General features: G+C 36.8%; 1 protein-coding gene across 3 annotated transcripts in view; it reads left to right on the forward strand.

Annotated features, from left to right (window-relative positions):
* Positions 1–21,752, forward strand: part of CRISP1 (cysteine rich secretory protein 1) — a 52,709-nt gene extending 30,957 nt beyond the window's left edge. Inside the window, exons 4-8 of one of the 3 annotated variants that reach the window (XM_030929281.1) lie at positions 1,878–1,968; positions 9,700–9,848; positions 15,338–15,435; positions 17,824–17,912; positions 20,669–21,252. In XM_030929281.1, the coding sequence (XP_030785141.1) occupies positions 1,878–1,968; positions 9,700–9,848; positions 15,338–15,435; positions 17,824–17,912; positions 20,669–20,796 (555 nt within the window). In that variant the 3' untranslated portion in view covers positions 20,797–21,252. Of the gene's footprint in view, positions 1–1,877; positions 1,969–9,699; positions 9,849–15,337; positions 15,436–17,823; positions 17,913–20,668 lie in introns of all 3 variants that reach the window. The other 2 variants (XM_030929280.1, XM_030929282.1) reach the window with 2 other exon arrangements.
* Positions 21,753–24,034: the final 2,282 nt, after the last annotated feature.

Raw genomic sequence — 24,034 nt, forward strand, 5'->3', positions numbered from 1 at the left:
GGTGTACTCCACCCTGTGAGGTGTGGGGTGTCAGACTGCCCCTAGTGGGGGATGTCTCCCAGTGAGGCTACTCAGGGGTCAGGGACCCACTTGAGCAGGCAGTCTGTCCGTTCTCAGATCTCAACCTCCGTGTTGGGAGATCCACTGCTCTCTTCAAAGCTGTCAGACAGAGTCATTCACGTCTGCACAGGCCTCTGCTGCTTCCCCTTTTGTTGTTTAGCTGTGCCCTGTCCCCAGAGGTGGAGTCTCAGTTGAAAATGCAGAAATCACCGGTCTTCTGTGTCGCTCGCGCTGGGAGTTGGAGACTGGAGCTGTTCCTATTCGGCCATCTTGCTCCGTCCTCAGCTTTTTTTTTCTTTTTTGGTAACCTCTTTTTATATATGTTAAGACTTTGAAGGAATCCTTCCTCCAGGTCTGGTCAAACTACCTGTCAGTTGAATTCTTGTCAGTTACTCTGTCTAGGCATTTTGGTAGCCAAGAAGCAACTTAAAATCTAAGCTGGCAAATAAGAAAGATTAGTGAGAGAAAGTTTCTTATAGCCTTCCTACTAGATTCTTTTAAGGGTATTCTTTTAAATGGATGTATATGCTGCTGAACACCAGGGGTTCAGCCAAGGTATAGTTGCTTGCAGCACAGAAAGCCAGTCACAAGCTGAGTATTGCCCATTGCCTGAGAAGAAAGACTTTGTGGTGGGTGATGTCAGCCTGTCAAATCCTTCCCTCTCCCTAACCAACCAAAGTTACAGGTTTATATAGGCGGGACGGAAAACAGGAGGGACAAGAAAGAGGATCTGGTCGACAGGCAGTAGCTGTGTCTCCTTGCCCAGGTATGGTGATCAGGAAAGCCTCAGTTCCCTGCTACCACCTGGGGGGGCCTGATGGTGGGTTTCCTGACAGAGGAACTCAGATAAGACAAATGTTTATAGGCTCAGTTCTTTGTAAAAATTGGACAGTTTCATATACACCACAATGATAGAAGAATGTTAGGGAGATCGTTTACCACAGAGTGTGATACCTACAGATGCAGAATTTCTCCCTTTCTGCATTGGGAGAATAGCTGTTACTTACTCATACCTGACCAATTGCTTCAACTCAGCATAGTTGATGCACACTGAGATTCAAGAACACATACTCTAAAGCCATCCTAAGTGGATTCAAATTCTTATTTTGTCAATTATTTATAGTGTGACCCCCTAAAAGTTATTTAACATCCCTGTGCCTTAGTTACCTTATTTACAAATGGATATAATATTATCTCTTTTGTAGAGTTGCTATGAGGTTAAAGTGAGAGAAGATACACACAAAATTGGTGACAGATTCTGGCATGTGGAGTTAGCTTTCATTTTTGTTATTCATAATTTTAGATGTAAATGTGACTGTGTACTTGCTTCTAATCACAGCCATCATTTATTCAATACGTAAGATTTATCACATTTTAGTTGTATTCCTTGGATTATCACATTTGAACAAACCTTTGGGCATAAATTACAGGTAACAGTTTCCAGATGGATAAACTGAGATTCAAAGAGATAAAATAACATGTCTGAGTTTAAACTACAAATAAATTACTAGGTAACTCTGGTCTGTTTCCCTGGAAGCATTTACTTAAATTCTCTACTACATCTGTAAGAGAATCTATCTCTGAATGTAATTACCAAATTTTGAATTTGTGAATTCAAGGGCCAACATAATAAATTGAAATTGTTGTCTTTCTCTTTCTACTAGAACGTTTAATAGTAATCTCATTATTTACATTTCTAGTTGATACAATTGAAGATATTATATCTCATGGATTATTAGAAACAATAAATTAGAATCTTATGAAAATATTAATTGGAACATGTGCTTGTTTTTTTTTTTTTTTTCTTTCCACTACAGAGTTGGAGTGAAGAGGCTGCACAAAATGCCAGAACTTTTTCAAACTATTGTGATATGACAGAGAGCAACCCCCTTGAGAGGAGACTTCCAAGTAAGTGTGTGTCTATATGACCCGCCTTTGGACTAAAAAGAAAAAAAAATAGTAAAACAGGGATTGCTATGTACCCTAATGAAAGTAAATTAAGTCATCTAGATTTCCTTGTTTGCACTGGGTCATACATGGCAGTGAGTTGTGGACTATTACACTGTTTTTAACTCATTAATTTTTAAGGTTTATATCTTTAGTTTTCAGATTCCAAGTTCTGAAGTTTTCAGATTCAAAGTTCTGACCATCAGGAGAAATGAATCAAAACTCTCAGTATTGCAGAAGAGTGGAGTGAGCAGCTAGAGACCTAGGTCTCCATTCTGTATAGTTACTTTAGCTACTGAACAATAACACCAGGGGATCTTCTTAGCTTTAGAACGGTAATGCAGTTGAGAAACAAGTTATATGCAGCCCTGCTCAGCTGCCCATAAGATAATTTTAGGTGCTCAAAAATGAGCCCATCTTTTTTTTTTTTTAAACCTTAAGTTCTAGGGTACATGTGCACAATGTGCAGGTTTGTTACACATGTATACTTGTGCCATGTTGGTATGCTGCACTCATCAACTCGTCAGCACCCATCAACTTGTCATTTACATCAGGTATAACTCCCAATGCCATCCCTGCCCCCTCCCCCCTCCCCATAATAGGTCCCGGTGTGTGATGTTCCCCTTCCCGAGTCCAAGTGATCTCATTGTTCAATTCCCACCTATGAGTGAGAACATGAGGTGTTTGGTTTTCTGTTCTTGCGATAGTTTGCTGAGAATGATGGTTTCCAGCTTCATCCATGTCCCTACAAAGGACATGAACTCATCTTTTTTTTATGGCTGCATAGTATTCCATGGTGTATATGTGCCACATTTTCTTAATCCAGTCTGTCACTGATGGACATTTGGGTTGATTCCAAGTCTTTGCTATTGTGAATAGTGCTGCAATAAACATGTGCATGTGTCTTTATAGCAGCATGATTTATAATCCTTTGGGTATATACCCAGTAATGGGACGGTTGGGTCATATGGTTGTATCTAGTTCTAGGTCCTTGAGGAATCGCCATACTCTTCCACAATGGTTGAACTAGTTTACAATCCCACCAACAGTGTAAAAGTGTTCCTATTTCTCCACATCCTCTCCAGCACCTGTTGTTTCCTGACTTTTTAATGATTGCCATTCTAACTGGTGTGAGATGGTATCTCATTGTGGTTTTGATTTGCATTTCTCTGATGGCCAGTGATGATGAGCATTTTTTCATGTGTCTGTGGCTGTATGAATGTCTTCTTTTGAGAAATGTCTGCTCATATCCTTTGCCCACTTTTTGATGAGGTTGTTTGTTTTTTCTTGTAAATTTGTTTGAGTTCTTTGTAGGTTCTGGATATTAGCCCTTTGTCTGATGAGTAGATTGCAAAAATTTTCTCCCATTCTGTAGGTTGCCTGTTCACTCTGATGGTAGTTTCTTTTGCTGTGCAGAAGCTCTTCAGTTTAATTAGATCCCGTTTGTCAATTTTGGCTTCTGTTGCTGTTGCTTTTGGTGTTTTAGACATGAAGTCCTTGCCCATGCCTATGTCCTGAATGGTATTACCTAGGTTTTTTTCTAGAGTTTTTATGGTTTTAGGTCTAACATTTAAGTCTCTAATCCATCTTGAATTAATTTTCGTATAAGGAGTAAGGAAAGGATCCTGTTTCAGCTTTCTACTTATGACTAGCCAATTTTCCCAGCACCATTTATTAAATAGGGAATCCTTTCCCCATTTCTTGTTTTTCTCAGGTTTGTCAAAGATCAGATGGCTGTAGATGTGTGGTGTTATTTCTGAGGGCTCTGTTCTATTCCATTGGTCTATATCTCTGTTTTGGTACCAGTACCATGCTATTTTGGTTACTGTAGCCTTGTAGTATAGTTTGAAGTCAGGTAGCATGATGCCTCCAGCTTTGTTCTTTTGACTTAGGATTGTCTTGGCAATGCGGGCTCTTTTTTGGTTCTATAGGAACTTTAAAGCAATTTTTTCCAATTCTGTGAAGAAACTTATTGGTAGCTTGATGGGGATGGCATTGGATCTATAAATTACCTTGGGCAGTATGGCCATTTTCATGATATTGAATCTTCCTGTCCATGAGCATGGTATGTACTTCCATTTGTTTGTGTCCTCTTTTATTTCACTAAGCAGTGGTTTGTAGTTCTCCTTGAAGAGGTCCTTCACATCACATCCCTTGTAAGTTGGATTCCTAGGTATTTTATTCTCTTTGAAGCAATTGTGAATGGAAATTCATTCCTGATTTGGCTCTCTGTTTGTCTGTTACTGGTGTATAAGAATGCTTGTGATTTTTGCACATTAATTTTGTATCCTGAGACTTTGCTGAAGTTGCTTATCAGCTTAAGGAGATTTTGGTCTGAGACGATGAGGTTTTCTAAATATACAATCATGTCATCTGCAAACAGGGACAATTTGACTTCTTCTTTTCCTAACTGAATACCCTTGATTTCTTTCTCTTGCCTGATTGCCCTAGCCAGAACTTCCAACACTATGTTGAATAGGAGTGGTGAGAGAGGGCATCCCTGTCTTGTGCCAGTTTTCAAAGGGAATGCTTCCAGTTTTTGCCCATTCAGTATGATATTGGCTGTGGGTCTGTCATAAATAGCTCTTGTTATTTTGAAATGTGTTCCATCAATACCAAATTTATTGAAAGTTTTTAGATGAAGGGCTGTTGAATTTTGTCAAAAGCCTTTTCTGCATCTATTGAGATAATCATGTGGTTCTTGTCTTTGGTTCTGTTTATATGCTGGATTACATTCATTGATTTGCATGTGTTGAACCAGCCTTGCATCCCAGGGATGAGGCCCACTTGATCATGGTGGATAAGCTTTTTGATGTGCTGCTGGATTTGGTTTGCCAGTATTTTATTGAGGATTTTTGCATGGATGTTCATCAGGGATATTGGTCTAAAATTCTCTTTTTTTGTTGTGTCTCTGCCAGGCTTTGGTATCAGGATGATGTTAACCTCATAAAATGAGTTAGGGAGGATTCCCTCTTTTTCTATTGATTGGAATAGTTTCAGGAGGAATGATACTAGCCCCTCCTTGTACCTGTGGTCGAATTCGGCTGTGAATCCATCTGGTCCTGGACTTTTTTTGGTTGGTAGGCTCTTAATTATTGCCTCAATTTCAGAGCCTGCTATTGGTCTATTCAGGGATTCAACTTCTTCCTGGTTTAGTCTTGGGAGAGTGTAAGTGTCCAGGAAATTATCTTCTAGATTTTCTAGTTGATTTGCATAGAGGTGTTTATAGTATTCTCTGATGGTAGTTTGTATTTCTGTGGGGTCGGTGGTGATATCCCCTTTATCATTTTTTATTGCATCTATTTGATTCTTCTCTCTTTTCTTCTTTATTAGTCTTGCTAGCGGTCTGTCAATTTTGTTGATCTTTTCAAAAAACCAGCTCCTGGATTCATTGATTTTTTGGAGGGTTTTTTGTGTCTCTATCTCCTTCAGTTCTGCTCTGATCTTAGTTATTTATCGCCTTCTACTAGATTTGAATGTGTTTGCTCTTGCTTCTCTAGTTCTTTTAATTGTGATGTTAGAGTGTCAATTTTAGATCTTTCCAGCTTTCTCTTGTGGGCATTTGGTGCTATACATTTCCCTCTACATACTGCTTTAAATGTGTCCCAGAGATTCTGGTATGTTGTATCTTTGTTCTCATTGGTTTCAAAGAACATCTTTATTTCTGCCTTCATTTCGTTATGTACCCAGTAGTCATTCAGGAGCAGGTTGTTCAGTTTCCATGTAGTTGAGCGGTTTTGATTGAGTTTCTTAGTCTTGAGGTCTAGTTTGATTGCACTGTGGTCTGAGAGACAGTTTGTTATAATTTCTGTTCTTTTACATTTGGTGAGGAGTGCTTTACTTCCAACTATGTGGTCGATTTTGGAATAAGTGCGATGTGTGCTGAGAAGAATGTATACTCTGTTGATTTGGGGTGGAGAGTTCTGTAGATGTCTATTAGGTCCACTTGGTGCAGAGTTGAGTTCAATTCCTGGATATCCTTGTTAACTTTCTGTCTCATTGATCTATCTAATGTTGACAGTGGGGTGTTGAAGTCTCCCATTATTATTGTGTGGGAATCTAAGTCTCTTTGTAAGTCTCTAAGGACTTGCTTTATGAATCTGGGTGCTCCTGTATTGGGTGTATATTCATTTAAGATAGTTAGCTCTTCCTGTTGAATTGATCCCTTTTCCATTATGTAATGTCCTTCTTTGTCTCTTTTGATCTTTGATGGTTTAAAGTCTGTTTTATCAGAGACTAGGATTGCAACCCCTGCTTTTTTTGCTCTCCATTTGCTTGGTAGATCTTCCTCCATCCCTTTATTTTGAGCCTATGTGTGTCTCTGCATGTGAGATGTATCTCCTGAATGCAGTAAACTGATGGGTCTTGACTCTTTATCCAATTTTCCAGTCTGTGTCTTTTAATTGGAGCATTTAGTCCATTTACATTTAAGGTTAATATTGTTATGTGTGAATTTGATCCTGTCATTATGATGTTAGCTGGTTATTTTGCTCATTAGTTGATGCAGTTTCTTCCTAGCATCAATGGTCTTTACATTTTGGCATGTTTTTGCAATGGCTGGTACTGGTTGTTCCTTTCCATGTTTAGTGCTTCCTTCAGGATCTCTCGTAGGGTAGGCCTGGTGGTGACAAAATCTCTAAGCATTTGCTTATCTGTAAAGGATTTTATTTCTCCTTCACTTATGAAACTGAGTTTGGCTGGATATGCAATTCTGGGTTTAAAATTCTTTTCTTTAAGTATGTTGAATATTGGCCCCCACTCTCTTCTGGCTTGTAGAGTTTCTGCCGAGAGATCTGCTGTTATTCTGATGGGCTTCCCTTTGTGGGTAACCCGACCTTTCTCTCTGGCTGTCCTTAACATTTTTTCCTTCATTTCAACTTTGGTGAATCTGGCAATTATGTGTCTTGGAGTTGCTCTTCTCAAGGAGTATCTTTGTGGCGTTCTCCGTATTTCCTGAATTTGAATGCTGGCTTGCCTTACTAGGTTGGGGAAATTCTCCGGATGATATCCTGAAGAGTGTTTTCCAACTTGGTTCCATTTTCCCCCTCACTTTCAGGCACCCCAGTCAGACATAGATTTGGTATTTTCACATAATCCCATACTTCTTGAAGGCTTTGTTCATTTCTTTTTCCTCTTTTTTCTCTAGACTTGTTTTCTCAGTTCATTTCATTCATTTGATCTTCAATCGCTGATACTCTTTCCTCCAGTTGATCAAGTCGGTTACTGAAGCTTGTGCATTTGTCACGTATTTCTCTTGTCATGGTTTTTATCTCTGTCAGTTCGTTTATGGCCTTCTCTGCATTGATTATTCTAGTTATCCATTCTTCCATTCTTTTTTCAAGATTTTTAGTTTCTTTGTGCTGGTTACGTAGTTCCTCCTTTACCTCTGAGAAGTTTGATCGACTGAAGCCTTCTTCTCTCAACTTGACAAAGTCATTCTCCATCCAGCTTTGATCCGTTGCTGGCGATGAGCTGCGTTCCTTTGGAGGGGGAGATGCGCTCTTATTTTTTGAATTTCCAGGTTTTCTGCCCTGCTTTTTCCCCATCTTTGTGGTTTTATCTGCCTTTGGTCTTTGATGTTGGTGACGGTACTGATGGGGTTTTGGTGTGGGTGTCCTTTCTGTTTGTTAGTTTTTCTTCTAACAGTCAGGACCCTCAGCTGCAGGTCTGTTGGAGATTGCTTGAGGTCCACTCCAGACCCTGTTTGCCTGGGTGTCAGCAGCGGAGGCTGCAGAAGATAGAATGTTGCTGAACAGTGAGTGTTCCTGTCTGATTCTTGCTCTGGAAGCTTCATCTCGGGGTGTACCCTGCCATGCGAAGTGTGGGGTGTCAGTCTGCACCTCGTGGGGGATGTCTCCCCGTTAGGCTACTCAGGGGTCAGGGACCCACTTGAGTAGGCAGTCTGTCCTTTCTCAGATCTCAACTACCATGTTGTGAGATCCACTGCTCTCTTCAAAGCTGTCAGACAGGATCATTTACATCTGCACAGGTTTCTGCTTCTTTTTTTCAGCTGTGCCCTGTTCCCAAGGGTGGAGTCTACAGAGACAGGCAGGCCTCCCTGAGCTGCTGTGGGCTCCACCCAGTTTGAGCTTCCCAGCGGCTTCGGCTTCATTTACCTACTGAAGCCTCAGCAATGGCGGGCGCCCCTCCCCCAGCCTCGCTGCTGCCTTGCAGTTAGATCGCAGACTGCTGTGCTAGCAATGAGGGAGGCTCCTGGGCATGGGACCCTCCCGGCCAGATGTGGGATAAAATCTCCTGGTGTGCCCTTTGCTAAGACCCTTGGTAAAGCACAGTATTAGGGTGGGAGTTACCCGATTTTCCAGGTGTTGTGTGTCTCAGTTTCCCTTGGCTAGGAAAAGGGATTTCCTTCCCCCTTGCACTTCCCAGGTGAGGCGATGCCTCACCCTGCTTCAGCTCTTGCTGGTCAGTCTGCACCAGGTGACCAGCACTGATTGTCTGGCACTCCCCAGTGAGATGAACCTGGTACCTCAGTTGAAAATGCAGAAATCACCCGTCTTCTGTGTCGCTCATGCTGGGAGCTGGAGACTGGAGCTGTTCCTATTTGGCCATCTTGCTCCACTCTCCCAAGCCCATCTTAAAGCATATAGATTAGGTAACTTACTGCTAGTTTCCAGGAAATAAATTAAAAAAAAAAAAAAAAAAACATTATTACTTCTGTGTTACACTGTTTTTGTGTTGCTATAAAGAAATGCCTGAAACTGGGTAATTTATTAAAAAGAGATTTAATTAGCTCATAACTCTGCGGGCTGTACAGGAAGCATGGCACCCACATCTACCTGGCTTTTGGTGAGACCTTAGGAAGCTTACAATCATGGCAGAAGGTGAAGGGGGAGCAAGTGTCTTACGTGGTGAGAGAGGGAGCAAGAGAGAGAGTTGGGGGGTGCCACGCACTTTTAAACAACCAGATCTCTTGAGAACCCACTCACCATTATGAAGACAGCACCGAGTTATTTGAGGCATCCACTACCTTGAGGTAAACATCTCCAGCCAGGCCCCACCTTCAACACTGGGATTACATCTCAACATGAGATTTGGAGGGGACATCCAAACTATATCACCTTCACTCAGGAATACACATTATATTTTAACATGAGAATCTTTTTAAAATTAAGATGTTTTAAAAATGCTAACTCACATTTGTATCTACAGAATATTTAGAATCTTAGTCCAATGCTTTTGAGCAGTGAAATAGCAAAGTGGTGCCTGCCTGCCTTAAGAAAAGGCAGATACTCCTGAATACCATGTTCAATCAAAAGCCCACACCATACATGAATGGCTAAATAAACAAATGATTATTCAACATCTTTGTATTGTGAACACCTGTGTGTAGCTTCTTTTAAGCCATAGACCCTGTTAAAACTCTTAGGCTTCTCTGATTTGGTTTCACCTATCTAAAGCAGCTTGGAAGCAGCAGAGACTGAAATGTTGATTGATTTGATTTCAAAATGTGTTCATCACCTACTATCAACTTTTCACCAAACTTGAGTACCACATGCTCATTCATCAATGAGAAAGAAGGCTTTCAGCAGGGATACAACAGATTTTACTCCCTCTCAGAAGATGTTGTCAAGACGATCAGTGAACCATTCACAAAATAAAAATGAGGAAAGTCTCCTTGTATACTATTTCTCATTTGTTCAGAGTATGACCCAGCCCGTTTTCTCATTTCAGATACCTTTTGTGGAGAAAATATGCATATGACATCTTATCCTGTATCATGGTCCAGTGTAATTGGAGTCTGGTACAGTGAGTCTAAAGATTTCAAACATGGACAATGGACAACAACGGATGATGACATAAGTACTGACCAGTACACTCAGGTAACCTGTGTGCTGGCAAACATGCACATTGTTTAAGAGATAAGCATGTGTGTGGAAACGTAAGTCAGAAACAACCGAAAATCATTCTACCTTCTTATGGCAATCTTTACTGAATTTACTGAGTTCCTCTTATAATTTGGAATAGAAGGAATTGTTCTGTTCAAAATATGGCTTAGAGAAGACGCCTAACTTCTCAGTTTCCTTCTTTACTCACTAGATTTTCCAGGAACTCACAAAATCATAAGATGTCAATCTAATTTGATATTGGTAGTATTTGTAAAAGTGAAAATAATGGCACCTTAAAATACAGGGAAAACCCTGATTTCTAACTTTAGTTTTATTGTGGTAAAAGATACATTTTAAAAATAACCATTTTAACCGTTTTAAATGGTTTCATGTTCAGCATTAATGTGGCATGAATGTTCAGTGCTAATAAGTCCACTCAAATGGTTGTGCAACCCCATCACCAGAATATTGTCATTTTCCCAAACCGAAACTCTGTACTCATTAAACAATACCTTCCATTCCTCCCCCAAACCTCTGGCAACCACCACTCTACTTTCTGTCTCTGTGAGCAATTTCACTACTCAAAGTACCTCCTAAATTTGGAATTATATGATATTTGTCCTTTTGTGTCTGCTTTATTTCACTCAGCATAATATATTAAATCTATGTTCATCCATGTTGTAGCATGTGTCAGAATTGTATTCTTTTTTAAAGGCTAAATAGTATTTCACTGTATGTGCATATCACCTTTTGCTTGTCTGTTCTGATGGGCATTTGAGTTGTTTCCATTTTTTTCAGCTATTGTGAATAATACTGCTTTAAACATTGGTGTGAAAATATCTGTTTGAGTGCTTGCTTTCAATTGTTTTGGGCATTTGAAATTCCAAGGAGAGGAATTACTGGATCATATGCGAATACTACGTTTATTATTTGAAAAACTGGAGTACTATTATATTTTCTGTCGCAGCTGCACCATTTTATATTCCCACCAGCAATTTACAAAATTTGCAATTTCTTCACATCTTTGCTCTATTAGTCTGCTTAGGATGCCACAACAAAATACCACAGCTGGGTGGATTAAACAACAGAAATTTATTTTCCCACATCTGGATCCTAGAAGTCTATGATCTTAATAGAGCATAGTCAGTTTCTAGTGAAAGCTTTCTGCCTGACACCTTCTCATAATGTCCTAATATGGCTTTTTCCCAGTGCAAAAGTGGAGCCAGAGAGAATCAAGGATAGAGACAGAGACAAGAGAGACCATAAGAGCAAGCTGTCTAGCATCTGTTCATATAAGGACACATCCTACTGGAACAAGGCCCAAGTCATATGACTTTATTTAATCTTAATTATTTCCTTAGAAACTCTATTTTCAAATACAGCTACACTGGATGGAAGTTAGGGGTACAGAATATGAATTTTGGGGGACCAATTCAGCTCATAACATTGTACCATTGCCCCTCCCCAACAAATTTATTTTCTCCTCACATGCAAAAAAGATTCATTCTATCTCAAGAGCCCTCAAATTTTTAATTTATTCCAGCATCAACTCTAAAGTCTAAGGCCCAAAGTCTCATCTAAATATTATCTGAATATTATCTAAATGCATGAGATTCAAGGTGTGATTCATCCAGAGGTAAAATTTCTCACCAGCAGTGAACCCATGAAACAAGAAAAGTTATATGCTTCCATAATACAATAGACAAACAGGCATAGGATAGATATTCTCATTTCAAAAAAGAAATAGAAAAGGAAGCAGTAATGGGTCCCAGGCAAATCCAAAACTTTGCGAAAGAAATTTCATGTGATAGTAAGGCTTGAGAATAATTCTCTTTGGTTTGATGCTCTGCACTCTTGGCTAACTTGGAGGTAGCATCACCCATGGCTCTGTGGGCAGCCTTTTCCCTTTAGCTCAGTGAGGCAGCCTCATCAAATGACTCTCTGAAGAGGCCCTGCTAACATGGCTGCTTTCAGAGATCACCTGAAGGGTGAAGCTAAGTAGGAAGCAGCCTTGCGTCCTGGACCTGTAATGGGGATGGCAGCCATCATGATCTCTGAAACATTTGGGGAGTCATTCTTCCCTTTTCTTGAAGGATAATGCATGTTTACAATGAAATATCTCCATCATTCTTTCTGAAGAGTCTAAGAAGTCTGACAGCCTTCCATCACTTGGGTCTGTTTTCTCTGTCCACTTTAGTTCAAACTGGCAGTACCACCACTGTATAATCACACGTCTATTTCTGCTGAGATGTATGATTGAATCCATAAATCATATCCATGGTATCTTTATCTAATGGTTGTTCAGCGACATTAGGGTTCTCTTTGGAAAATACTTTCTCATTTTCTATAATATAGATGGGCTAATGATCGTGTAAATCTTCAAGTTCTGGTTCGTCCTTGCATAAATATTTCTTCAATTTCTTTCTCTCCTCTTGTAGTTTACTGTAAGTGGTGAGGAGAAACCAAACCACTCCTTCAACCCTTTGCTCTGAAATCTCCTCAGCTAAATTTCCACGTTTGTTGTTCACAACTTTTGCCTTCCACAAACACTAGAAGACAAGGCAGCAGCCATTTTGTTTGCTGCTTTATAACAAAGAGTACCTTTCTTCCAATTTCCAAGAATATGTCCCTTATTTATATCTGAGACCACAACAAAATATACTTTAATGATCTTATTTCTATTACCAGTCCCTTCCAAGCAATCTACACTTTTTATAGCATGCACTTAAAACTTCCAGTCTCTACCCATTACCCAATTCCAAGGCTGCTTCCACAGTTTTAGGTATTTGTTGAAGCAGCATCTCAGTTCTTGATACCAAAATCTGTTTTAGTGTTCTTAGCCTACCATAACAAAATATCACATTGCTGAATGACTTAAACAACAGAAATTTATTTTCTTGAATTCACAAAGCCTGAAAGTCCAAGATCAGAGTGCCAGCATGGTTAGTTTCTTGAGAGGATTCTCCTTCTGGCTTAAAGATTGCTTCCTTTCACTATATTCTCATATGTGCCCATTGGTAAGTTTCATAAAATAAAATCCACTTGGAATAAAGCCTACTTAAATTTGATGTTAAAAGCCAATGAAGATAAAGCATATTAAAAAAGAAGCATAATCACAGAAATCAATGCAGAAATCCTAAATAAAACACTAGTAAATAGCATTTTCTTTTAAGATTGATACACTTAGACACAAAGGGTATGTGGCAGGAATCTGGGAGTATCTTAACATTAAACTACTTAATCATATAATTTACCTTATCAAAGGATTAGAGGATAAAAATGCAGTGAATATCTAGAAAGCTAAAAATCTAACAAATTTGTGGCCTTGATTCAAACCTTCTATTTCCTATATAAGTCAACCAACACAGCTAATTTTATCGCAAAAGCATTATCTCATTGTTGTGGTATATTAACTGAATTCCATCACCTTCAGATAATCTTGATTTGTCTCCTCCAAAGTGAATCATTGTCACTTTCAAAATAGAACACGTTTTATCAAAATGATTTCTCTCATTTCCTGTTGCCAAGGAATGAAGACAATGAAATCAAAGAAATTTGCTTTCATTTGCTTAAAATTTAATGCAATAGAATATAGAAACGTTTTACATTCCACCAGTTATGGATTCTTTTCATGGCTAGCAAATGGAAGAGTGAGGACTAGAACCCAGATCTGAATCCTAGTCCAGTGGTCTTTACACAGCTCTTAATCTTTCATATGCACTGGAGAGATGGGAACTCCATTTCACCTAGTGTTCTAAAAATCAGAAGCAGCTGAGGGCAGGGAAGGGCAAGGAGCAGAATATAGGGTTCTAAGCAGAATCAACTGAACAACAAGAATGTTAATGTGAAGGTGAGTAAGCCCAGTGACAGCAGGCCCAGTGGGGGAATATACCACAAGGCTTTTCCAGACATTTTCCGACATTTTCTGTAGCCTTGTAGAAATACATTAGTATGTTCATGAAAAATTTTGTAAAATAAAAGTTCTTTTTCTAAAGTCATTTGTGTCGGAAGACCTAATGAAAAAAGTTTCAGTTTCAATTTTTCTTTGCTATGAGTTAAAGGAATAAATGAATACATTAAGTTCAATAATCTTATTACCAATTAACATATAGAAGGAACATAGCAAAATAGATGTTCAGCTGCATTTTTATTAAAATCATGTTTCAGGTTATGTGCTCCATTAGAGTCTGAATTCAACAGCGTCTCTTATGGAAAATACTCATTGGTAGAAAATGTTAGCAAGAACCTGCAAACAAAGAATCTACATTATAAAATTTTTATGCCCAGGTAGAGCAATAGTTTTAGTAAAAGCCTAGGTTAGCAGCAGAAAATTAAAAGCCATATGGTGTGGAGAGATTGGCACTCATGCATGACTCTCTTTGTAAAGAGAAAACAATATTTTATCTAAAAGAGTCATAACAAACATGTTCTGTAATCAAGAACATGAACAGAAATGTGAGGAAAGTCTATAGGACTGTAAGAAAGCTACCCAGGCTCATGTGGGGCAGCGGCAAGGGGGACAATCACACTTACTGAAAACATCTCCTTTTGAACCACTTAAATATTTCAATGTTTGATCCTACCTTTCACTGATGATGTAGAGGACAACATTGTTGTATCCCATTTTACAGCTGAGAAAATGAAACTCAAAGGCATAAAACAAACTTCTAAGTACAACCTACCCAAGACGTAAATGATGGAATTTAAACCTGGCTCACTATTCCTCAAAAACAAACTCAGTACTCTACAGTATGCCTGTTCACTGACCGATAAGAAAAGTTTCTTCCAAGCTTTCATTTTTATATAATCACCAAGCAGCCTTCATTATGTAAACTGATAAGTTATCTCATCCCCATAAGTTTGATGAGAAAGGGAGAATGAACCAGCATTGAAGACAGCCTCTCATGTTTCGTTCCAATAAGAATGAGTCATGGAGAGTTGACATAGAGTTCTGATCAGCCGTGAGTACACTGGATACGATCAGAGAAATTAGTCCTATGCACAGCCATGTACAGCCCATGTCCAGAAAGGCAACACTCAAGTTTCCTTTGAACATCAGCCTGTTCATAACAAAATGATCAACACTACCTTTTGTATCTTTACCCACTCTCTATCCATCTCTCCTATCTCAGAGAAAATGAACATTGGGATTTTTTAAAATTAGAAATTACATCTAGAAGCCCTACTTATTTTCAGAAAGAAAAACTGACAATAAATAGAGACAATGCCAATCATCAAGTCACCCTCCCCTGTCAGCTGATTTTCTCCACCTGGTTTGCATTGTGTGCAGCTATGTGTGTGTACATGCATGTATGGTATCTAGACATGTAGGAGTCCTTTTGTTTCTATGACTTCTTGTTAAGCCATATCCAAAGTAAACCCAAAAGCAACATGTTAACTTTTAATCATGGATGACTATATTGATATTATGGTCATTTAGTAAAATATCTAATCTGCAGTAAAACAACTCTTTATCATTGCAGATTGTTTGGGCCACGTCTTACCTGATTGGCTGTGCCATTGCATCATGCCGCCACAAAGGATCACCTCGATATTTCTATGTTTGTCACTATTGTCATGAGTATGTATTATTAGTTTTTAAAATATATAACCCCCTAAAGTAACCTAATCTAGTTTTTCAAACTTTGTTTTTTGTGTGTGCACAAATGTTTATAGCAACTGTATTCATAATAGACAAGAGCTGGAAATAACCTAGATGTCCTTCAAAGATGAGTGGTTATACAATCTGTAGTTTGAGTCTTGGCTACTTCCTATTTATGTGAAAGCACATATTTAGTTACATATTATTTTATTCCTTTGACTGTATTTTCTCTTATTAAAAAAAAAAAACAACTCCAATATATTTTCAGAGCAATTTACCAGGAGTCTTCCTATGTGTCATTGATTCTTCAGGTAATTATTATACAAGAGAAACAAATTTGGTTAAGCAAAGAAATGAGGACATTTACTTCAACAAAACAAGAGTATTGTTAGACCAAAAGGACAGGCATGCAGTGGTGTGTTAACAAGGAAACAAATGGAAAGAGCCAAGTATCTTTCTCTGTACTTAGCTATCTAGTAAAAAAGTTGATGTATGTCTTCTCTTTAAAAATGAAATTCACATGTTACAGATTCTATCACAGATGCTAGTCGCAATTCCTAGAAAACTTAATCTGATTGTTTCAGTAAGGGTCTGCTGCACCTTCTTCTCCTATCAACTGTGATTATGACACAAGATCAAGTAAGACAAAGGTGACTGCAGGGCCCATCTGTGTGGCTCCAGTGATGATTATCAGAAAAGAGAAGATTGTTCAGAGTTGGATAGAACTGCCTGATATTTGACTACAAATGCCAGTTCAATATCACTTCTGCTGATAAACGTCAGTGACGCCATTATGCATCTCCTTCAGCTACATGTAGTTTCTTAGATTAACACATAAGTCTTTCCTCCATAATGTTAGCTCAATGAGTTGTGCTCAACCACTGTCTCCCATGTATGTAGCACAATACTAGATGTTCAATATAAATCAATGAACATGACTGATTTGAAAATACACTGCTGTACGTCACATTTGCAGTGGTGCCTCCACTATCACCATTGATTTAGAGTTTAATATCATCATATAATAACTCTATCTGAGTTAAATATAAATTGCGCTGAAGACAATAAAATCTCTTTGCTCCTACAGCACATGGTTTGCAAAATGTATTTTCAAGGGTTGGTGGTCTGCAGTGAACTTCAACTGCTCCAAAAAAGAGAGCTATGATAGGGGAATTTTCTTGGTTGAAGATTAGTCCAAGTCTCTGACTAAATCTCTTACTGAATTTAGTAATAATCTTCTTTTCAAAGTGAAATTTTAGTAGCTCAGATAAACAAATACCAGATTAAAAAAGGTTTTTTAAAACCAGAACATTTACTTTTTTAAGTTGTATTACTTTAGAAGCAGATATTATCTACATTGTGCTTTTACACATACACAGGTAAGAATTGTCTTTTCTGTTTTGTTTTTCCTTTTGAGATAGGGCCTTGTTCTGTTACCCAGGTTGGAATACAGAGGTGTCAACATAGCTCAATGCGGCATTGACCTTCTGGGCTCCAGCTATCCTCCCACCTCAGTCTTCCAAGTACCTGAAACTACAGGCATGCGCCACCAGGCCTAACTAATTTTTTTTTTTTTTTTTTTTTTTTTGGTAGATATGAAGCTGCTTTTTTTTTTTTTTTTTTTTTTTTTTTTTTTTTTTTGCCCCGGCATATCTCGAACTTTTGGGCTCAAATAATCCTTCCACCTTGCCCTCCCAAAGTGCTGGGATTACAGGGATAAGTCATTGAGCCCTGCCTGTCTTTTCAAAAATTTCAAGTTAGTCCAGAACTAGAACTTCTTATCTACTTTCTTTCCCACACCCCAACACTTTAGTTTTATCCATGCTGATGTACTTTCATCTTTTATATACACCATCTGTTTCAACAAAAGACATTAACATGTGAAAAATTTCTTATAGCATAGTGCAAGACGGAGTTAGAACCTCTCTAACTTGCCTCACTTGAGACTTTCTTCTTAACATTGGTAAGAATCATGTCCTTTTAAATGATGGTTTACCAAGTCCTTACAGGTATTAATGAAGAATAGTGTTCTGTTGTAATTGGCTCTAAAGCCCTCTTGCTTGTGAATGCTCTTGCTTGTACTCGAGGGTACCCAAAGTTCCCAAGTACTGTTAGGACTTGACTGTCCAACGAGATGTGCACATTGCCTGAAAAATATTTTCATGTCACTCACATTTATTGGTTCTATGTGCTAAAAAAAAGTTATAGCTAAAAGACTGGAAATCTTACACCCATTTTAAAAATTATCACTCTTTTTTACAAAAATATTTGCACAATTTGCTTTTAAAATTGCTTGCACACTGTGAGTAAAATTTTATATGCATTTTTCAAAGATGAGTTTTATGAAATCACTTTTTTTTATTCAAGGGGAAATAATCCTGAAACAAAGAATGAACCTTATAAGACGGGTGTCCCATGTGAAGCCTGCCCAAATAACTGTGAAGACAAACTTTGCAGTAAGTTTTCTACATTCTGTTTGTTTACAGTTAACCCATTGGTCTGGGAACCATACATCTTTTAAATTAAGCATTGAAAAACATTGCACTTTTGTACAGCTTTCATCTCATTCATACCAAAGAAAATACACAAATTATTTCTGCTTACCCCTCCCCAATTGCCAGAGTGACTGAAGACCATTGATTTAACCTGTGGCAAAGGAAATTACAAAGTCTAAGTCTGAGAACTCGAGTTCCCACCCGATAGAATAAAATACTTAATTAAGGTCAACCTAGATAAAATAGTGAAGTAAGTGTAGATTTTTCTCTGCTCTCTAAAAAATTCTTGGGCCCTCTTATTGCAGCCCATAATTTAGGCTTGTTGCTTTCAGTTTACCGATGTTCTCCAATTGCTTGCCACTCCATGATTACTCAGGTTGCCTGACCATTTATTATGGCATGAAATTTTTACTGAGTGATCCTTATTCTTCTTTTGTTCCTGTGAACCACCTAAAAAGTTAGCTGATGCTCACTTTATTCCTTACATTCCTTACAGCCTCTTTTTTTTTCAATTTCTTGAATAAATCTTACCTAAGGTGAAGTTGTAGCCAAATGGGTGCCATTTCTGTTTATTTACTTAGATAGCCAGATTTCACTTTTTAAAGCCTACCTGCAACCATAATTTCTTAATTCCTAGGAATAATCTTGATTAAGATAAATTATATTAGTAATAAGTCTGTGGAGAAAAAAATAAACCTAAGAAAAATATCCTGTGACCTCCAACTTGAAAGGTCACTTATTTTTCTTCACCTAATAAGGTTACTCTATTTGCTTTTAAAGTAAGAAAGAAAATGGATTCTTCTTCCTCCTTTTACCTTTCTCTCATTTCTCTTCTCTTGTACTCTTAATTTATTTACTTCTCTGTCTGTCTCCCTCTCTCTTTCTCTGTATCCACTTCACTTTTTATACCCCATTTCTGGAAAAAAAATGTAGTTGGAGAGAGTTTCCTCCCCACCAAAAAAAAAAAAAAAAAAAAAAAAAAAAAAAAAAAAAAAAATCAACCAATTATCTATGCCTTAGGGGGAGAAGGGATGGCAATTTAGTAGATTTTTAGAATCTAGGTGAGAAAAACAATGTCTGTAGTGGTATAACAATTTAATAGAAGTAAAAGAAGAGTAGGAAAGAGAAATGTTACTCAAGAAGATTGATTCTATTACATAGATGATGTATATCATAAGCCCTTTCTTTACCTGTAAGTGTTTGAGGAAGTGAGACCTATTAAAGAAATATATGAACTTAAGAATTGAACATACTGGACACAAGCAATGCTAAAAATGTAAGACCTAAATATGCAGATATAAATCATTTAATGCAATTCAAATGAAATTTATAAAAATAATAATTCTTACTTATAGTATTAGGAAAGTATATAAATTAATAACAACAGATAAAAGAAAACAATGGATTACAACACTTTATAGGTTCAAAGAAAAAAATATGTTGCCTCCAAAGAAAAAAAATCCATTGATAATCTTACAGATTCAAAGAAAAAAATGTTACCTCTAAAGAAAACAAATCCATTGATAGTCATATTTCACCAGAATATTACATAAGAGAATAAAGTAGGATAATGATAGGTAATTGATTTTTTCAAAAAGGAGTAATGACTTTGGCAAATTGCTGATTATAGGAAAAAGAAGCAGAGATACACTATCAAATATACAATTGCTCAGGAGTAATATAACATCCACATTTCATTTCCTTGTTGCACCTTGATAAATCTACTGTAGTTATTCTCCAAGTTCCTGAAAGGTGAATAAGTTTAATAATTTAGAAAGGGAAAATGTATATAGCGTAGAAAGATATTGACTAACATAATAAACAGTAAGACATAAATGTAAATTTAAAATTTATAAGATTGTTATAAATTTCATGCAAAGGTCAAACTTTATAATTGAAAGAGAAGAAGTATAATGGAAAAATTCAAATTGACCACCAAATTATCAAGATTCAAATTCAGGACTGCATGATAAGGTCAGAAAATCTTAAAAGAGAGAGAGAATTAAATTATTGTTATTCTTGCCTTTGTAGAGAGACAAATAGATCCATTTGTTATTTGTGATAGAGAATTCAGGTTAAAAACTATTTTAGTAAACTTTTTGGTGCTATTGCCCCAAATTTAAAATGTTGGGTATCTTCATTGTGATTGGAGAATTTTGTGTGCATTTCTGCCTCTGTATGTACCAGAATATAGGTGCGTGCACATCCATGGGATAGAGCAAGTTGAGAAAAATCAGTAGAATGTTAATCGAGATAACTTCTGGGTGGGTGGGTGCCATCCTATATGTGGTTTTTAATTCCATTTTCCATTGGCTATACATCACTTTTAATAATCCAAAGCAAACCTTTAACCAATAAATAATGCAGCATTAGATAATTAGACAAAATAGTGTGAATATTTTATATTGCAATGGCATAGTTAATACTTTCAAAATGACAATGTAATTTAAAAAATGATTCCTCTCCAATCTGTTTATATTGGATTTGAAAAATTGTGATAAAAAACCTGTTTTATACAAAGACAAAAATTTTACCTTTTTCTTTCAAATATGATCTTATCACTTGTTTTGCATTCAGATTTAGTTAGCTTATGCTAATGAAACTGAGTTAGCTATTGTTAATAAAAATTTCTTTGTGTCTTTAATAAGATGGTCTCTTTCCTCAGCAAATGTGATTTTCAAAAGGTTGTGTTGTAAAACCATACTATTTTCTTTCAGCTAACCCCTGTATCTACTATGATGAATACTCCGACTGTGACTTACAAGTCCATTATCTTGGGTGCAACCACTCGACAACTAACTTGTTCTGTAAAGCCACTTGTCTGTGTGACACTGAGATAAAATAGGTCTTTGTTATTTTCATCAGTTCTGTGCTGTGACGATGAGGAGAAGATGTCTGTTGGATCTTGTCTTTTGCTATAGTTCAGTAGTTTCTGCTAAATTTCATTTGATTTTAATCATGCTGGAGATCTTAACTCCTGTCCTGATACATCCTGAAGTAACACTGTTCTAAATTTTCTTAGTGCTGGGGTAAAAGGCCAAGTCCAACACCTGCCTTAAATTTAAATCATGCAATTTATAGTTCTTAAGTTGGCATAATTCAACTTACGGTATAACTGAGTCTCTCAACAGTAACCTGGGCTAAAGTAGGTCTTATGTGGTTGAACTCCCACCCCCGCTTTCCCCATATTTTCAGCCATTCTGATTATCTTCCCTGTGTAACTAACATCCAGTAATAATTCTTCACTTTTAAAATTTTACTTCTACTTTAAATCAATCATTAAAGGAATCCACAAAGCAAACAGAGTTCAGTCTCATCTTGCAAGGTAAATATCACTTAACTGGAAGTAGTTTAAATGTCTCATTGTTTTATTGTCACATCTATATATACATTTGTGAAGCAAGAAACAATAAAAAAAGCTTCGTGTGCCATTAATTTAACAAAATATGTATTCAGTACTGATTGCATACAAGATGCATGTTTATATATACAGAAAGAATACAGTTTCATTTCATTTCAAAGGCAGTATAAAAGAAATATAAAAATAGCATAATGTGAGAAATAAATAAGTCCCTAAAGACATATGGGTCACATATTATTATTGCCAGATGAGCATAAATAGCTTTTGTTTGGAGATTCAGGAAAGCCTTAAGGGTGGAACGACACATCTTCTGAGTAAACAGGATTGCAAAGGTTATGGTTATTTCAACACAATGGAACAGCACAGTTAAGGCCAACAAACGTAAAATGCACTGAAGCATTAGGGAATATTGAAGGGCTTGACATGAGGAAAGGGAAGGCTAGAAATATTTGGTCAAATTTTAACATTATACCAAAGTTATACCCTACTTGTATATTTCTTTACTCATTTTAATAAAAAGTAGCTCTACCTACTTGTACATTTCTTTACTCATTTTAATAAAGTGTTTGGAAAAAAAAAAGACATCACCCACTTTCCAAAAGTAAAAAAGCCATGCCTCAAACCCATTCTGCATCATACAGAGGTTCTTATCACAGATACAAAAATTCTGTGTGGCCCCAAGAAAAGAGGACAATTTGAGAATGATCCCCTCTTGACATGACCCATGTCTTTCCATCTAGATCCATGGGCATTTCTCCCATGTAAATCCTTCAGACCCTTTCTCACTTTTTATTTAAACTACATTCGTTAGATCTATCCACTTGATTGTATCTATCTTTTGAGTAATTGTCATTAGCATAATCATGGACATATTAACATCAGGAGAACAGTAACTTATCCTGGGACACTGTAAGTAGGATGGTACTTTATAGCTGAAATACTTAATAAATGGAACTCATCACAAAAATCAAAGTAATAATAATTTACTTAAGAAAATTAAATGCATGTGTTGTAGAAAATCTTTACTCATTTTTGCATTATCAGGTATTATGATTTCTCTTACCTCACCAAGGTAGCATTAGATTTTAGAGTGATTAAATTAGAGCCCTGAGTTCTGAATTTTGCATGCTAGATAACCAACTAATCCTGCAGTCTACTGTAGTCAGTGTTACCATGTTCTTACACTACAATATGCTCTCTCTAGAAATTAACATGATACTTCTCAAAATTTGCATTCCAATACATCTCTTCCCACTTTGCATAAGAGTAAGCATATTCAAATATTTCTTAAGGGTTGGGGAAGGAGGAGGAAGGGTAAGTCTATGTCTTAGGAAAATCAAGTAAGCAAGTAACAAAACTTTGACTTTGTCTACATTACCCAAGTTTAAATAATATGCTGGCTTATTTCACAATAAATTATATTTGTTAAATATAAAAACTATTTCCCCCCAAAATATCTCAGAGCACATTGACTATGTGAAAAGTACCTCGTAATGAAGAAGATTGGGGGTGGGGGATGACCTCATGTACACCATTCTTCTATTATCTCAGAAGCTTTCAGAATCACACATATTGTTTGGAAAATCATTTTTAAAAGCTATTTTTAGATGACAGTGGAAAGAATTCTTATTTACCATGCAACACCTTTCTAAGAAACAGAAAGTCTTATGCCTCTTTCCAAATGTTACTGAATATAGAATAAATATTAACAAATAATTTTGAAACAGAAACAATATCCAGTGGCAGTCTGTACTTTCACAGTAGTAAAAAAAAAAAAAAAAAAAAAAAAAGGTCTAGGTGTATAATACAAAGATTAAGAGCATGAGCAGAGATGCCATCCAGCTGGTTTGAATTCAGGGCACAACATGTGCTTGCTCTGTGACTTTGAAAAATATTATTTTTCTTTGTCCTTATCCATAAGTTATAATAAGAGACGGAATCTACTTCATAAGTTTGTTTTAAGGATTGAATGAGTTCGTATGTAAAACCCTTAGAAAGGTATTTGGTGCTTAAAGTGTGCTCGATAACTATTAGCCAGCATTAGTATTCATTCTCTTCAAACTCCAGTCCCTGAGCTCTGCCCTTCAGACATAGTTGAGCGGCACTCTCTGGACTCTTCCTTTTGTGAACTCAGCAGTGAATACGTGTTATGGTAATAAATGAACAATTTCTTCCCCAACCCAAATAACATAACAAGTATGGAGTAATTTATTAATACAACAAAGGGGTTTTCAAGAAATCTATAGTATAAAACTACCTTTGATTAAACAAAACATCCAATTTAGCAGAAATATCTGATTTCACCACATTATGTAGTAATACAGTGCAATCATAATGGAAATAGCAAGAAGAGCTTTTATAGAGTTTATCGCAAATTCATTCAGAAAATAATTATTCAATAGAGACCACCAAAATTAAAATTAAATTAAAAGATGTATGTTTTGATAAAGATATTTATATATGAGAAAGATAACATTTGGAAAACAGTATTAAAATACTAGGGCAGGAAATTTGAACAAAATCATGACATGAAATCTTGAAAGTGTTTATTTGAAGACAGTAATTTCACTGGAAAACTTTTTAAAAAATGAGCAAGTGAAAGGTTAAGATTATTTTTTAAATCTTTTATAGTTTAAAAGGTCAATACATAGTTGATCTGTGTGGCTTATGTATGTTTACATAAATATAAAAAATGAATCTATAGATTGGTAATAATGAAAAA

This window comes from Rhinopithecus roxellana, chromosome 4 (genome assembly GCF_007565055.1).
Source record: "Rhinopithecus roxellana isolate Shanxi Qingling chromosome 4, ASM756505v1, whole genome shotgun sequence".
In the NCBI taxonomy this organism is placed as follows: domain Eukaryota; kingdom Metazoa; phylum Chordata; class Mammalia; order Primates; family Cercopithecidae; genus Rhinopithecus; species Rhinopithecus roxellana.